We start from the raw sequence: 18,118 nt of genomic DNA, 5'->3' as shown, positions 1-18,118 counted from the left end.
GAGTAAATATCAAAATCTTACGAGGGAAGTGTATAGAATATATATATACTTGTGCATGAATTATCATTTTTTTTTTAAGTCTAGTCATTACTCATACAAGTAATGTCAATCTAAATTTATAAAATAAAATATTATTCTATTTAAGGGATAACGATACCAGTATATATAATTGACAGAAATCTATAATTACATTAATCTAAAATTCAAATAACATGTAACTATAAAATTATTGATATGAACCTGTGTTTAAGGAATAAATTGATGATAAGTAATAAGATTTAAGAAATTATTCTACCTCCCAAACAACTATATAATATTTTTTAATATCAAATATTAATGCAATTGTAAGTTGCATATGTTTACTTTGACTCTCTTTATTCATTCTATGCATTTTACTATATATAAATATTGTACATCTTATTAAGTTGACTTAATAATAGTTGACTTTCTACATTCTACGTTATAATATTTTTAGTATTACTAAAAAATTTTAATCGGATTTAAGAAATTATTCTACCTCCCAAACAATTATGTAATATTTTTTAATATCAGATATTAATGCAATTGTAAGTTGCAGATGTTTACTTTCACGACAAATTATAACTCTCTTTATTCATTCTATGCATTTTACTATATATAAATATTTGTACATCTTATTAAGTTGACTTAATAATAGTTGACTTTCTACATTCTATGTTATCTCTTCTATTCTAAATCTAAAATATAATTTACTTTTAATATATCTCTCACTAAAAAAATCTTTAAATAACAACTATTTTAGAGAAAAAAAATAATTAATCAAATTAATTTAAATACTACTTTATAAATTAAAAGTTATTAATTTTTAAAATAATTACTATTATGAATAAAAATTATAATTAGCAATCAATTAGACTATAAATTAATCATTAACATTAGTTATTAAAGTTGTATTTATGAAAATAATTAGTATTACTAAATTTTTATCTAGAATTTATGTCTAAACAGCATTCAACTACTTCATCGAATCTAAATCCTATCAATTATGTTCTTTGTCCTCCTATTCAATCCATACCAAATAAGGACTCTAGCATAGATACATCTTCCACACCCATGTCATTGATGAATTTACGATATTTTCATAGTTTCTTTCAACCATTCTATGTTATCCCGTTTATTTTCACTACTCCTAACATAATTGAAATCTATGACTGAATATGCTGATATAACAATTATATATTTTTGCCTGTATTGACTTCATAAATAAACATTATCATATAATTTTCTTTTTGTTGAGTTACTATATTAAAAACTTTGGCATTGATATTGTCACTGCTTACAAGAATCACACGCAGGGTCGCATTGGTGACAACGTAGATGAGACATTAATTATAGTCATAATAAAAAATAAAATCAAACGAAGTTTCCGGCTATATTTTTTTAAAAAAAAGCGTGCTTTTGAATCACAACTTAACTTAATTATGCGAAATTAAAAAATAAAGCGGTGAACCAAAATATAGTTTTATTAAATTTAAATTAAAAATTAAAAATAATATTTTGAAATATTATTTATAGTGATAAATTCCTTACTTATATACCAAATTTTTAAAATATCATTTTTACCCATATCATGTAGTATTGCTAAGTGTTTTGGTAGAGTTGACATTTCTAAGTCAAAACATTCAGGGTTATCCGCTCCATTATTCAGTTGTATTATTTTTCTCTCTTCTCTTTGTCCTAACCATGGAGAAGGGTGTCTGCGTAAGACAACACTCAAGTCAGATATGTTTCATAAGAGATCACTATTTTATTATGATAGAAAATGATGATTGTACCTGGACATCAGTTTATATTTATAGGGCTTGTGATAGTCAAGTGCATTGATTAACACAATATATTTTTAGGTAAACAAACCCCAATAATCAATCATTAATACCGTATATTTGTAAAACAATCAATCATTAATACCGTATATTTGTAAAACGTAAAAGAATTTGACCCATTAATACCTACTAATATATTTGTTAACTGTGGTAAATGGTCACTAACTTTGATCGTTATATTTCCTATAGCACAGTAAGGTACAACAAAAACTAATTTCTTGTATCTACTTGTGTAATTGTTCAGGGATATATAAGGTTAGCTTAATAACAAAATTAGAAAAAATGGTAGAAGGAATAATGGGTTCAATTATTTTCGTTAGTGAATACTAAGAATTAATACTGTTGATAAAAAAAAAAGGTTAATTAGAATAAGATCCCATTCATGCTATAGCTATAGAAAAAAAAAATAATAGAATCTATAATTTAATTACTAGAGGAGAAAAATAATGAATGACGCCCTTGTTATAATTAATTTCAAATAAGGTGAGGTAATGAAGAGTTGTGAAATTTACGAAATAGTAGAACACAATTACGAGTGTTTTAGCTTCGTATCTCTCTTGGATAGAAATACAATTTTGTTATTTTAAAGAGAAATCTTATTAATACAATCCATTCCTTAAGAAGATTTTAGAATGAAATTGATCTATTTCAACAGATTTTTAAAAATATATTATTGATACAAAAAATATAATTTGTGTTTTACCTTTAATCTTATTATTATTTTTTTAATCTACCAAAAAAACAAGACACAAGACATGAGAAAGGAGCATCCTGCTCGCTGCCCATGGATTATGACCAAATTCCGGAACCGTCCCGTTTAGGGAACATTGCATTACATTACATTACATTGCGTATGAATCTATCACACGGTGTCAGTCAACACACTCAATCCACCTATAGTCAATACACAATATACAACGGGCATTACTTTTGTCTTTGGGCTCGTAAAATTAAAGGAGTTCCATCATTCTTCATAAGAGAAAAAACATTTAAAGTTATTAATGCATGCAAATTAATAAAACGGACCGTCACTAACAGTATTAACGCATAGAAAAATCCCACCCCCACACACTTCCGCCAAAAGTTGCAGATTTAGTTAGGAGAGGTTTTCATGTAATCCTAAATACTAAAATATACAAATGCAATTGAAACAAACTACGTAATAAAATGGTAAAATGTAGGCGCATTTTTCACACATCAAATTTGTGACAAGGAACTATAAAAGCAAAGAATCACTTATGGTAAAGCAAATTTAACTTGGAAATGACATTTGAATTGTTTGAATTAATTGGACTAGATTAGGGTAAGCAACAAAAGTTGAAGCAATTAACAAGTAAAAGGAAAGGGATCTGGTTATGAATTTAAGAATTTAAAATTGAAGATAAGGCGTTGAAGATGTGGTGGGTCAGAATGAGAAGCCGAGTAGGGAAAGTAATCACTACCGAACCCATTTGCAAAATTACTTTTCCAATTATAAAAGAGTGCAGACACAGCAAAGTTACGCTCAATTTGACTCCCAGGTGAGTTTTGCAGATCCAACACGCCTCAACTCAAATCCTCAATCTCTATTTATGTCCACTGTCCCATCCTTGCTTTGCTATAATATATACTTCCTTTTTTTACCTTTCATCAACTCAATTCTCTACCCACGCCTCTCCCTGTTCACCACCATTTCTAACTTACCAATTTTCCATTTATTTAACAAAACCAAGAAAAGAAAGATTCTGGGCATTTGTCGGATTCGGGTTCGCGTTGGTCACATCCATCAAACACAACTTGATTCTTGGCGTGCGTCAGTGATCCTGGAAGAGCGTCAGGTTCATTTATATCCAAACCCAAACAACTCAAGAAAGAAACATACCTCTCTCTCTCTCTCTCTCTCTCTCTCACTCCTCCCTCTCCTGACACCTACCGTGTTGTACGTGTCTTTCAAACGTCACCCACTTCGAAACGTAAACCATGTATCCACCAGATTCATTATAATATTCATTTCCCAAATTTCTACTGCTCAAATTGATAAACCCACCACACCACCACCCACCTCTCCACTACAACAACAACCTCCGTAGCAATCGTTCTGTTTGCAAGCTAGTTCAGGGTGAGTTTGATAATAATAAAGATGGGGAATTGCCAAGCTGCAGAAGCGGCTACGGTTGTGATTCAACACCCTGGGAACAAGGTCGAGAGGATTTATTGGTCGCTTAGCGCACACCAGGTTATGGACTCCAACCCCGGTCACTATGTTGCACTGGTCGTGTCCTCACCTACGCTTAAGTCCGACAATGGCACACCAATGAAACAACTTAAGCTTCTCCGACCCGATGATACTTTGCATATTGGCCAGGTTTATCGCTTGATCAGTTTCGAAGGTATAATAGATCATTACCTCGTATTCTTGCTTGTCTTTGTTTCTTTATACAAAAAAGATTAAAAATTGATTGTGGGTGTGTGTCTGTTTTGGTGGGCCATAGATGTGTTGAAGGAGTTTGCTTCCAAGAAATGTGGCAAACTCGGGAAATTGCTGAAGGAAACAGGGGGTCAAGGGGTTCAGATGAGGCACAGAGATAACAGAGCTTCAAATCCTAGCCTGACTTCCAAAAATGAATACGGTTCCAGTAAGGTAATCATGTTTCTTGTTCTCTCTGTTTCAAAATTTTCCCTTAGTTTCTCTCGTGCAACTAGTTAAATTGTTTTTAAAATATTAGACTCGTATGCATGCTTGTGTGGGATGATTATGAATATCATGTTGGAAGGATAGTATTGCCTTTTCCTTTTCATTTTCTTATCTTTAAGGCATTGTCCAATTTTCTTTTCTCTGAATAAGACATGAATAAAGGATCTTTATCATACTTTTTCCCTTGCTCTGTTTGCATGTTCTAAATTCATAAAAACCCATATCTTCGGTACATTGGCAGAATTTGATCATTATTTATTTAAGTACGGATCTCGAGGGTGATTTTCTTTTTTTACAAGTTTGGTTATAAATATTCCTCACTTTTAGTTGGGGCAGAGACACTGGTGGTAGTGCATGTAATGATTATTTATTTTAGTTGCAAGTTTGTTGTGCTATACGATATTTGGCACAGTCATCCACAATCGATCCATGGCTTCTACATATCTATTAAACTCAATTCCTAATTTGTTCTTGCGTCTTACTAAAACCCTTTCTGTTGCAATGTCCAATTTTATTCTACTATTACCTAATTTGTCTGTCATATGGTTACAGAAAATGGAAAAACTTTTTCTGGACGTACAAGTGAACCAACTGGAAGTTTAGAATTCTACATAAACAACGCTAATTTTTAAAGCATTTTACTGTAGGTGGAACATATATCCAAAATAATATAATTAAAAAATTATATATGCTATATGGTTAGATGTTTGGATTAAAATGAAGCCGAATTAATTTTAGAATAATCAATTTTGAAGCATTGAGCATAATTAAAATGTGTCTAAATTAATTTTAGCAAGAAATGGTGCATGAGAACATGTGTATATGAAAAGAAATTGATTTTGAGTGTGAAATAAAACAGTGTCTAGTCGAGCATGCAGTGGTAAATTAGGAAAGTACGTCAAACAATGCATGCTCCACTATCCAAATAACGATACATGTCTTTGTTGGGCTGGTTTTTATCTCTTTCTAAGTTTCTTCACGTTTCCACTTCATGAAAGCACTACCAAATTACAAAAGGCGTGTCAGGACCACTTGTGAGCTAATCATAGGATACCATGGATGCTTTTAGTTAAAGATAACATCTTTTCAACTTTTAAGTGACTTTTTTTAAACAAAAAGAAAACAGTTAGAGAAAGAATGAGTGAAGGACCTTATATCTGCATACAAATAGTATTAATGGATGGTGTTATTTTTAATTATAAACGACTTATTAAGTTGGTGATTGTTGTTTTAAAGATGTAAAGTTTCATTTTTTAGAAATTTAGTTTTTGTTTACATGGAGTTGTGCTATTAGAAAAAATGGGAGCAAATTTCCAATCAAACATATTTTGTATTCTGATTCTTTACTTATATCTTTTATTGCTTCACTTTCTTTCATATAATTCAAATGAAAAGTTAAACTTACCAAGGTTGACTTGGATACGTTATAGTGGTGAAATTGGAATTATCTTGAAAGAGCCACATTTTCCCATCCTAATGTGTATGTGTGAGACTAAGTGATTATGAAGTTTACTTGGAAATTCCTATCTAACTCCAAATTTTACCAGCACGATAGGCTACTATCAAACAATTAGCTTGAACAATTATTTTCTATGATAGAAAAAAATGCAATGCACATGCCATTGCAAAATAACCCAGCAATACGAAAACATTTAGTAAAGGTATTAATGTTTCAGAGACATAGATTGAATCTCTGTTAAAGCCTACCATCTGTGACTTGTGTGATCTGTTGTACTATATGAATGAATACGATTTGTCATTTTCCTCTTATCTCTTGGCGTGTGAACCTATCCAACGCAAAGCTATCTCTTTTTTCTGTTCATTGTCAGGTGGAACAAGAGATTCAACGAATGGAAAGCAATGGCAGCAGCAGCAGCAGCAATAACAAAGGTGTTGGAAGACATTTCGTTGGTTCTGGTGTGCAATGGAAGCCAGCCTTACAGAGCATTGCAGAAATTGGAACTTAAACGCACTGTTAGCCCCCACTCCCATGAATAAACCCCTTCCTTTCATTTCACGCTTTCCGCTGCCTTCATTAGTAGTCTACTACACGTAGGGTTTGTGTTCTCTTTCGAAAGGACATGTATACATGTTAACCCTACAATTAGACATTAGTCAAGTTCTTATAGAATATAGCATATGCCGTTTTGTTTGATTTGTTAAACATATATAGCTGTGTTCCAAGTCGCCTATATCATTATGGTACTATGGTCGTAGAACAGTGTACCTTTGTTTGCCTTGAAATTTTAATAGCGGACCACTAAGGATTTCGTTAATTGAATGTTCCACTGCTTTTCAGACTTATCCATTTCTGCCAAACTGGTTCTTTTTCGTGTATATTCTTAATATTATATATGCATAACCAGCAGCATCTGCGATCAATTTTAAACTACACAGGAAAATAATGCTACCCCGCAAACTATAGACTCCACATCGATCACGTAATATATAAGTTTCAAGATTAAAAAACGAAAGTCTTAAACAGAGATTTATATATGTCCTAAATAGATACAATATTTTTCTCCTGCATCATGCTATTAAAATTTAACTCATACTTAATAGAACTAATTTTCGCAGTATATATAATGGCTATTATACATATTTTAATTAAAAGTGTTATTCTTGTAAAACATAATTATGACTTCAAAAAACAATTGGGCTCATTAGTTTATGAGTTCGTCTCACTTATATTCATTTTTGATAATTCTTTTTACAGATTTTCAAGATACATATCTAATCGTGATCTTATGTTAAGGATCCGATCCGACATACCCTTGCTAGTGCTAGTTCCACTATGATCCATTTACATATTAATGTTTGAATGTTGGTTGGTTGATTTGTTTGGATGGAACCACGGGTCAATGGTGCAATCACTTTATCCCTTCGCTTGTTTTTCATTCAATTCTGACTTTAATTTAAAAGACAGGGTACTTGTTTTAAATATTGTTTGTTTGTGTTTTCATCAACATGTTTGTCCACGTCAAGTTGTTGCTAGTTGGGGAGGTATGACCTCCAGCTGTAAGGGAAAGACATAGACTTCTTGAATGTTATATTAAGATAGGGCATTAAGAAGTATAAATTGCTTCTTTAAGCATTGATTGCTTATAATTAAAAATGTGTTAAGAAAAATTAATCATTTTTAAGCTTAAAACCCTCCCCACGCTTCCTAACTAGATGAATGTTGACAAGGGTTGAATCTTTTATTTGAAAAGTAAGGATTAATTTATGAATAAGAGGTGGCTTATTTTATTTTACACAACTTCCTCTCAATCTTACTTGAATTAAATCCTTTACCAAATTTCTATCCTTTTTACTCTGATAAAATTCTTTCATTCTACACCAACCTCTCAACTATTCTCATTCAATGGAACCAAACCAAAATGAACTCATGGTGAATCCCCGTTTTTATTTCATGCTTGATCACCATATTTACCCATTAATCCAAATATATCCAATTTTATATATACTCTCGTTTTTCATATAAGTTACCGTTCTATCTTTGAGCAAGGATCTTCAATAGACGCTATGATGAAAACTGTAGTGAAAAAAAAAGTGATATCATCTGATTCTATGTTATAGGTTGAGGAGATGAAAGAACTTAAATCGAAAACTTTGGTTGAAAACTTTGGTAATCTATGGTAAGGAACCTAAAGTTTTCATTTTTAGATTGATAAAAGATGGTTGTTGATAGTGACGATAACAGGTCGGGTTGGGTATGGATATCCGCAATCCGACTCATAAATTGAAAATTTCACTCGCAACTCATTCACTACTTGTGTAGATATCTGTTTCAAACAAATACACACATATTTTGAAACGCGCAAGTATCCATAGATACCTGCAAATATTAAAAAATATATATTTTATACATTTTTAATATAAAATTTAAATAAAATTACATTAAAGTATATAGAATTTAATATAAATAAAATAAAATATAACTATGATTTAATTTTAATTAAATTTAATCTAATAAAATATAAAATAATTATATTTAAAATTAAATTTAATTAAATAAAATATAAAGTATATTTTTATTTCTATTTTTTATGGACAACGGATACCCGCGAGTTGGGTAGTATAATACCCACATCCGACCCGTTTATAAGCAAGTATTAAAATACCTACAACCTGCGAATACTAACTACCTGTTGCGAATTTTATTTGCGAGCACAAAATTTTTTGTCATCCCTAATTATTGGTTTATAGAGTGAAAAATGTATAAAGAAAAAGTATTTTTATACTTGTAATACACGAAAATTATTTTGAAATATATTAAATATTTTTGTATAATAATTATAAGTAATTAAATGAGTCTAAAATAAATATTGTACTTTAAATTAGATGAAAAATATGGTGAACTTACTATTTGATCATCTTAATCAAATCAAATTAATGAGCTATATGCATTTGAATTTTATAATTTCAAATTGATATTCAATAAATACAAAAACAAGAATTGAATTATCATTACAATAATTTGTATATCTCATATTCATGACCAAGGTAAGATACACTTTATTTTAAAGATTTTCAAATACATTTTTATAAAACTATATTTGTAGTTGTAATTTTCATCTTGATTTAGAATGAATATCTTCAATACTTTCTTTGTTTGGACTCTAGAAACTACTACATATAATTGACCATACGTAAATACTAAACACGAAAGATAAAATCCAACTTTAGAGAAAGATTCATAAACATATAAGAAATTGTGTCCTTTGAAATTTGAAAGGCAATCTAAAATCAAAAGGAAGATTGGTATAAAAATTTTATCACTAATGTTCTTACTTGTAATTATTATAGCAGAAATAACATTTCTTCTCAATTATTGACTTGAAATCTTGTATTACAAAAAAAACTGAAATTGTTTGCTTTATCAATATTTCTTAAAAGTATGACAAGAACCTCAATTTTCAAGTTAAGTATATTATTTAGAATTCCTAAGCATTTAATACCATTTACTTTCCGTCTAAATTTATTGGTTTTCATCATATTGGCAAAGTGTATCTAAATTTAAATAAGTTTCTTCTTCACCAAAAATAAGAGATAAAATGAGGTCATTCACTTGTTCTATAGAGCGAGTGTTTCATCATAAGAAGAAAGAAACAAGATTTATCATGTTACACAAGAAATCGGGGTAAATAAACTCTACCAAAAAAACATAAACGTGAGTCATTTTGTTCAATTAAAAGATTTTGTGGTATTTAATATTATGTTCATGGTTTTCATTCAAATTGGTGTGTTCATCTCCAATTTTTGTAATATTTCAATAAGCAAATTTTTATAATTGTTGCACTCTTATTTGATTTTGAAGTCTTTTATCTTATATTTTTGTGTAAGCTTTAAAAATTTGCAACGTTTTCATAGAGTAGTTTATTGTTGATTTCATATCATCATATCTTGATCTTTTTACTACTAACAAAATTTGTCTAAAATCATCTTCCAATATATGTTGGCTTATGTGGTGAAAAATGTACAAAAAAAATTACTCATCTAAAAAAAAGGTTAAAATTGTGTCCTACTTTATCCATATGAAAGTTATTCCATACAATATGAAATTTAAATATAAGCAAATATAAATGGTTTAACTTGATTACAAAAAATTTCTCTTTAACAAAATGATAAGTGACAACATATCTATTAAAGTTTTGTCAACGAAAAAAGAAAAAAGAAATGTCTTCTTCCTAGCCAACACACAAAACTTTTTCCTCATCCTTTATACAATTAAAAATTACTGCTGGAATGATTTTTAAAATAAATAATTATTAAACATAATGACTGTTTACACAAAAATGAAAAATATCATTATTTATAAAAATTTATTATTGGATAATAAGATAAAAAACTATTTATATTATAAACATATATACTATTCTTTTATCCAGTATTTCTGTTCCAATTTCATATTTTTGGTCTGTGGACTTCTACTTCTTTCAAATTTGGGTGTTAATTCCTGTACCTTTACCTCTTTGGACCTTCACTTCCCCATCTCACTTTTATTCTTTCTTTTTTTATTTTTTTTTTATTTTTTTTTTATATTTCTATTATATCCTTATGTAAAATTTAATTTATAGATTAATTTTAATTCTAATCTCTACAGTAAAAAACCTAAATTTTTTTCACGTTATGATCTTTCTCTCGCGTTTCTGCTCTCTCTCGTTGGTTTTTCAAATTCTTTTTGTGCTCTCTTTTCTTGTGAGAATCGTTGGTGGGAGAATCGTTGAAGGCTGTACAGAATTCTTCTTCTCTTTCTTCGTAATCGTGTTTGCAGCGTGGTGGTGGAAGAAGATACGTGAGCGCCGGGTACGTAATTTACGGTTAAAAATAGCCTAAATCCTTGAAGGATCTGATTATCCGTCAACGGATGTCAACATCCATTTAGGGTGAAACGGATGTTGACATATACCTTACGTAATTTGTATTTTTCTTATATGAATATATATATATATATATATATATATATATATATATATATATATATATATATATATATATATATATTACAGGAATCTATATTATATCAAGTCCCAATCCCAACCTTCTAGTCGCCAAGCACTTCGTCACAGTTGCCACAGTGGCAGTCACAGCTGACGTTCCCTTTGTACCCATATGGGTTTGGATTATGAACAATGAGTTTCGAACTCATATACTCTAATACTCTCTTCCGCTCTGAATGTTTATCCATTAGTTTCTACAACCCATATCCTGGCGTAGATAAATATCACAGAAAAAGAGAGTTTGATGGAAAAGCTCTTAGAGAAACAAAGTTGATGGTACCAAAGATTTCACTAGAACCCGAACATGTCATGGAGACACTCATGGAAGCAGTGAACACAGGGAGATTTTATCAGAGATCCGCCTCCAATATTTAATAATGAGTAATATTTGGCAAAGTATTTCCCTATCAATTCATATCTCTTGCCTCTCAAGCTGTGGATGTGAAGGGAAGGAGAGGCGGGCTGTTTTCGAAAGTTTCGAAAGTCTGTAAAAATGAGAGCTGAAGTAGAAAGTAAAGTAAAAATTAGGGTTAGTTGATTAAGAGGGTTAAAAAAGTAAAAATAAAAAATAAAAAAAAAAGTTAGTTTTGTAATTAATGAAAAGTTAAAAAAAAATTGGAAAGGTGAAAGATGAAATTGGGGAAGTGCAGGATCAACGCCCTCCAAATTTTAGGGCATGTAACAACTTGGGCCGTACACTTATGACCCAAGAAAATAATCAATTTGAACTGCCTCTTCCTGCCCCTCCTCCTGTTTTTCTTCCTGAACCTCCATAAAAATTTCACTTTCCAAATTATCCCTCGTTAAAAATATAATAAAAATTTACACCTTATTAATTTAAAAAAAAAATTGAAAGGTATTTTCAAATCAGTAAAATGAATTTCGAAAAATTTAATCTAATTTTTTTTTGGAAATGAGTGTTCTAAAAGGTATTTTTGAATTTCAGATACTTTTTGAAGTATTTATTCCAAAAATATATATATTTCAGAGCATCTAATCTGGAATAAAAAAAATTCAAAAAATATTTTTGCATTTGAAAATATATTCCAAAACACCTGTTCTGCTTCAGCTTAAGGTATTTTGAGAAGGAGATTAAGGTAACAGACAAATTATACTTTCAGAAAAAAACATTATTTTAAATCTTTATATATATATATATATATATATATATATATATATATATACACACACACACACACATTTAAACAATAAAATTAGTGTTTTATTTACTTTTTACTTTAAGATTTCTTTAAATTCGATTTTTAGGTATTTAACCCTGTTTTTATCTTAAAGCAAGGAATCTTGAAAGTATAATTGCTGATTTTGAAAGCAAAGCATCATTTTTAACGTGTATATAATGCTATAAATAATGGAAGGAAACATAGATTCTTCGTCTTTCTCTGAAACTCTCACTGCCACTCAATCATCTTTATATACAAAAACCCTATTCCTCTATGCATCGCAAACCATTCAGTCTATACAAGTAATTGAATCAAGGGTTGCTATCAAAACACCAATAACATGAGCCACCACGATGATGAGAAACACTCCCCAGTAGGTGCTCCTCCCCCACAGGGTATCTATCTATTTGAATTTAAGTTACTTATTTTGATTAAACGGTCGTTATGTTGTGAACACTATGTGTGACTCAACAGCAGCAAAGGACCCTCACTCTCCACCGGTGTACCCGCCGCGGGACGGTGCTCCACAGTACGTTCAACAACCTCTTCCACCCAACCAAGAAATCGGTTGTTTTGAAAAATGGTATGTCTCATTTTTTTTGTTGCTGTTTCTTACCCAATGATTCTCAAAATTATTTTATATTTTTAAGGACTTAGATTACGATAATTGAGAATTAATTATTTAATATATGATTATTGAAAAACATTAATATTAATTTAAAATTTCATAATATTATATTTACTACTAGTATATTAGTTTGTACACCGTGATAAATATATATATTTCGAATACTTAAAATTTGTAACGTATAATTTCTTTTATATATAACGTAAAATTTGTAACGTATAATTTCTTTTATATTTTGTTTTCATGATACATAATTCTCTGTAAATCAAATTTACTTTTTCTATTTTAAAATAGAGGCATTCAATGAGATCGTTCAAATTAAAAGTTTGACATCTAACATTTTAATATCAACTCCTGTAACACTCCAATTAGTTTAAACATCAACAAAACTAAATTAATCATATTTTTAAAATTTACAAAAACTAAATTCATGAGTTTAATAGTAGATAAACTAAAATCAAGTTAAATGAATTTGGCAAAAAGAAATATTGAAATATAAAAGTTTTAACAAGAAAAATATTTGTTAAGATGATTGTACTGACCGTCCTGTCAATTTAAAACTGAGGAGTCATACCAGTTAGAACCAAACAGTCATCCCTAAGCAACAATTAGGATCGAGAATGATTAACTTAAGTCAAAGCACAACCATTGTAAGTTGGATCGTAATTAGGTTGGCGTTAATCCAAAGCTCATTCTAAAATTTATAAATTCAGATTTGAGGTAGTGTGGTAGGTTGATTATATTTAACACGCATTTATTGTTAAGACTGTTGAATCTTTGTTGACTTTGGCATCAAAGTACCTTTTGCAAGTAACCTCCTAATGCAACCGAACAGAGTGAAGGACGAACATTGAATAGCGTAAGACTCATAACCTTAAACAAGGTGGAATATGCATAGAAGAAATTCAGCATGACACTATTTTTGCCATGGAAGACTCGCTAATTTTTCTTGCACACGAAAAGCTTGAAATGTTCGGGGTCTATTGTTGCCCTAACTAGGTCCACTATACCAACGAATTCCTCCAAGGATTGTCCCATGATAAAGTGGTACACATACTTCTCAACCTCATAAGGAGCCCAATCGTACCCTGAAACAGGCGGGACCAACGTGCAGGATTCGGACCACTCCTCGGTTGTGTCTACTTCAATCGTAGCCACCTCACCCACGTTGACTCGAGCAACAACATTATTCATATCTACACCTGTCGCCGCGTCACTCGAATCCACCTCCTGCTCAATAGATCTGAAGATGGAAGACCTGACCGATGACATTGATGACGCCGATGAAGCCAAATTGCTATTAGCATAACCTTAACCTCCCATCCCTTTAAACTCCTCAAACAAAGATAGCAGAATGATCAACATTATTATCTTTAAAAGAAGAAGTGTGCAATGCTCGGTTCTTACAAAAAAAAAATTAGAGAGCAATGGTGAAAATGATGTCGAGCACTCCCTTCATTTATAGATGAAATGGGCACTCCAACAAACAGATCTTGACCGTTAAATCAAGGAATATTTGATGGTTCGCACCTCACAACCTTTCGTTTCAAGGGATGCATGAATCCTAACGTGCCACGTATCACACTCCTACTGGTTGTAACTTCTCCCAACCGACACATCCTTGGGATAATGTCCAATGCAGTTACTCACTACAAACTGATCGGTTATGAAATGAGTCCACCTTCTCCAAAATGTGCAAACCCTTTTTAACTATAAACCCCTTCGCACATTAAGATATGTTCGAGCTTGAGAGGTCTATGTACTATATGACTATCTGGTCACACTAGTCAAGTATATTTGGTACATCAGTCGGCCAGAAAACATGAACAAAGTGGTGTTGGACTATAATTAGGCCAATCCAAAGCTCGAAATTTATAAATACAAGTTTAAGATAGTGTGACATTTATTACTAATGGATTGGAAGACGATTAACTTTGATCCACAAACTGAAACATTGATTAAATCTAATTAAATACAAATTAAAGTTAAACATTATATTTATAAGAAATATAACAACTCCTTAAATATTAATTATCTATAAATGACAATGAATAATGTATTTCAAAATATAATTTTATCATAGTATATAAACATATAACAATAACCATATTTACCAAGTAGAGTTTGTTTTATTTTCTCGTACAAGAGAATTGTTAATTACCGATAAACACAATTTGTCAATAATACTAAAAATATGTTGGTAATTTAAGTTTATCAACATGAAAAAAATTGTTTATAAAATGTTTCTCGATAAATATTATTGAGAGATGCAAAACACATTGGTAATTACATACTACCCCAAATGCATAGATAAATATCTATTATCGGATTATGATTCTTGATAAATCATTGATAAATTAAGATCGTTGGTAAAATATATTAGTAAGTGTCACAAGTTATTTTTTTTTTATTTTTTTTCTTCATCCTCTTCTTCTCATTTTTTTTCCCAACCTTTCTCTCTATCATCATCGTTGTCACCATGTGTTGCGTCGTCAAGTGCTTTTACCACCATTGTCACACCTTTACCATCACTATCGAGCCTTTGTCATCACAGTTGTTATTTTTAGCTTCTCTTCCTTCCTTTCATCTTCCTTCTCTTCTCTTTTTCTTTGTATATATTTGTGTGGAATATTTTTTTACTAGTTTTTATCAACACAACAATGCATTACGACAGGTAAAAGGAATTTTTAACTATACACAGACATATTTGTTTTATTTCGTGTATGTAAATAAAAATAATTTAAAAAACATTAAATAAAGAGAATAAAAATTTATTTTATTTTTTAATTACAATTTTTTTATGATTTTTTTTCTTGTAACTTTCTAAGTAGTTTTGAAATATTGTTATTATTATTTCAAAAATTTGTTTAATTGTGATATTAGTTGGTAAGGAAAATACAAGTTGATATTGTTTAATTTTTGCAGTATGATTGAACTTTGTTGTTGGTGCAAGTGTGACTCATTCTTTTAAGTTTCAAAGAGGTATGTATAGTGGTCGAACAAAAACTATTCGGTTGATTCATTAACATCAATATCATCAAGTCAATGCTAGAAATGTTAATAAATGTTTAGACTTTTATTCTTAGTTATGTTTCCTCAAGAATCATAAATTCTTATTATAAATATAATTTATGTGGGTAAAATGTTTAACCTATATATGGATTAATTATGTTTTTTTTTGTAAGAGTCTATATTTTACATTAAATATAAATGAGAAAGTTAAACATTTTAAAAAGTAGAATATTAATAAATTCATTATTTTACTTCTTTTTTTTTAAGTTGGAAGTAATGTCATTTTTTTTATATAAGTTAGATTTATATATGAATGTATTATTCTGATATATTGATCCATTAACATCTATGAATTTGATTTCATTATATTTATTCAAATCATTACAAGTTACTCAATTTTTTTTTTCTTGATATATTATTTTTTCCTTTCAATCAATTAGTTTTATTTATTAAGAATTATTTTTTTAACAAATTCTAAAATATGAGATTATGAAATCAATGCACATTGTCTTATATACTGAAATACTAGTTTCAAAGGTTTTTTTTTTTTGACATTTAAAGAGAATATCTAATATTTACTAATATCAACTTAAAGAGAGGTAAGAAAAATATTAATATTTTTACAATTACTCTTAATCTAACTCCAATTTCTCATTTTAAACTGTAATAATGTTATGATTGAATCATTTTATGAGATAGATTGAAAAGATTTAATAAGAATGAGTAAGCGACAACTTAAACAAGTTTAAAATTTTTCACTCAATGTAATTATTTGCTTTGGTTGATTATTAGATCAAGATTCTTAAAATAGTTATAAATTTGTAGGAGGAAACTTTAAATAATTATGATACCAATAAATCATGAGTCAACTCATTTAAGAAGTTACAACAACATCTCTATCCTAAATCTTAAAATAATTAAATTATGGGTCTCATTTTTATATATGGTTTAACTTTTTTTATTTTTAGATGATGTGAGAGTCATATATGTAACATTTTATAAAAATTTTATAAATTTAAATGATTTTGGTCTTTATCTTATGTTTTTAAAATGAATTTAACTTTGTTATAGTCTCTTTGAAGTTAAGAAATAAAAATTAAACACTTTTTTTTAAATAAACATTCAATCTCTGATTTTTTACAAACAAAATGATGATAATTAACATTTCTCATATATTGTGTGGGTAGAGGTTGACTTTAACTTTTCCTAACGTACCTTTGACAAGTTAAAATTAATTTATCTATAAAATATTTGGTAGAAAAGTTTCTTGAATTTTAGTTTTTTACTACAAAATGTTGATATAGAGAACTTGTACAGATAAATTTAAAACTTGTTTATTCCTATCATAATATATTTCCTCTGTAACGAATTATGATTGATTTAACACTTTTACAGAAATATAATGCCTTATTTCTTCTGCCCTTCTATTTTATTTTTTCATGCGGCTCTGTTAATATTTATTGTTTTTCATTTGGCTCTGTTAATATTTACTGAATACTATTTACATTGATTTTTGTAACTGTTTGCAATTTTATTTTATTTTTGCTATCTTTATTTCTTATATTTTAAAATAACGAATCTAAGACGCATAAAAATAGTATACTTACTTACCGTTTTACCAAACTTTATCCCATAGAGTCGGCAAAACCTCTAGTAAGTTCGCCTACAACAGACAAGACAAGGATTCTTATTGTAACTCTAGTGGTTTTAACAACTGACTTTACTCATTAAACAATTAATCATAATAATAATATAATAAAATAAAAAATATATTCTTCTATCATGTATAGTTCACATAATACTTTTCCAATGACATAGTTTAATTATTAAATAAAGTTAGCATGTATACATTGTGCAGTTTCTCGCTATTATAATAAAATAAAAGGTTAAATATGTTTTTAGTTTTATATTTTATTTTAGTTTTAGTTTTTTTTTTCAAAAAGTACAATTTAATTTTTCAATTTTAGAAAACTCGAGTTTTAATCTATTTTACCAAATTTTTTAAAATAGAAACTAAAATTAAAATCGTTCCAAAGTATAAGCACTAAAAATATATTTAACGATAAAATAAAATAAAATGAAACATAAATTCTTTCTCATTCACTTTTTCAATGATTATATGTGATTTCTCATTAAATAAATACTTATAAACTTTTCAAAATAAAATAAAGAGTCTATTTTAAAAGAAATTAAGATAACAGTGTTGTGGTGGGTTGATTCGAATCTTTATGTTAAATAATAACGTGAGTGGTGGGGGA

At 29.2% G+C, this 18,118-nt stretch overlaps 1 protein-coding gene and 1 long non-coding RNA gene across 2 annotated transcripts; both read left to right on the top strand.

The window, feature by feature from the left end:
- Positions 1–3,376: 3,376 nt before the first annotated feature.
- LOC106765636 lies at positions 3,377–6,817 on the top strand. The gene is made up of 3 exons (XM_014650325.2): positions 3,377–4,231; positions 4,334–4,482; positions 6,366–6,817. The coding sequence occupies exons 1-3, from the start codon at positions 3,982–3,984 to the stop codon at positions 6,501–6,503; spliced, it is 537 nt and encodes a 178-aa protein (XP_014505811.1). The 5' UTR covers positions 3,377–3,981; the 3' UTR covers positions 6,504–6,817.
- Positions 6,818–12,364: 5,547 nt separating this feature from the next.
- Positions 12,365–15,980, top strand: LOC106767961. The gene is made up of 3 exons (XR_001376198.2): positions 12,365–12,615; positions 12,695–12,803; positions 15,774–15,980. It is a non-coding gene; the product is annotated as an uncharacterized LOC106767961 (long non-coding RNA).
- The last annotated feature ends 2,138 nt before the right edge of the window (positions 15,981–18,118 follow it).

This window comes from Vigna radiata, chromosome 7, assembly GCF_000741045.1.
Source record: "Vigna radiata var. radiata cultivar VC1973A chromosome 7, Vradiata_ver6, whole genome shotgun sequence".
Classification (NCBI taxonomy): domain Eukaryota; kingdom Viridiplantae; phylum Streptophyta; class Magnoliopsida; order Fabales; family Fabaceae; genus Vigna; species Vigna radiata.
Note: the sequence above shows the minus strand (reverse complement) of the source record. Positions and strands in the feature narration are given on the sequence as shown.

Excerpts from the sequence above, each read along its gene's own strand:
- LOC106765636 (XM_014650325.2), top strand. The coding sequence starts at position 3,982 with ATGGGGAATTGCCAAGCTGCAGAAGCGGCTACGGTTGTGATTCAACAC. Across the intron at positions 4,232-4,333 it reads TCGCTTGATCAGTTTCGAAG|ATGTGTTGAAGGAGTTTGCT; the intron begins GTATAATAGATC and ends GGTGGGCCATAG. Across the intron at positions 4,483-6,365 it reads ATGAATACGGTTCCAGTAAG|GTGGAACAAGAGATTCAACG; the intron begins GTAATCATGTTT and ends GTTCATTGTCAG.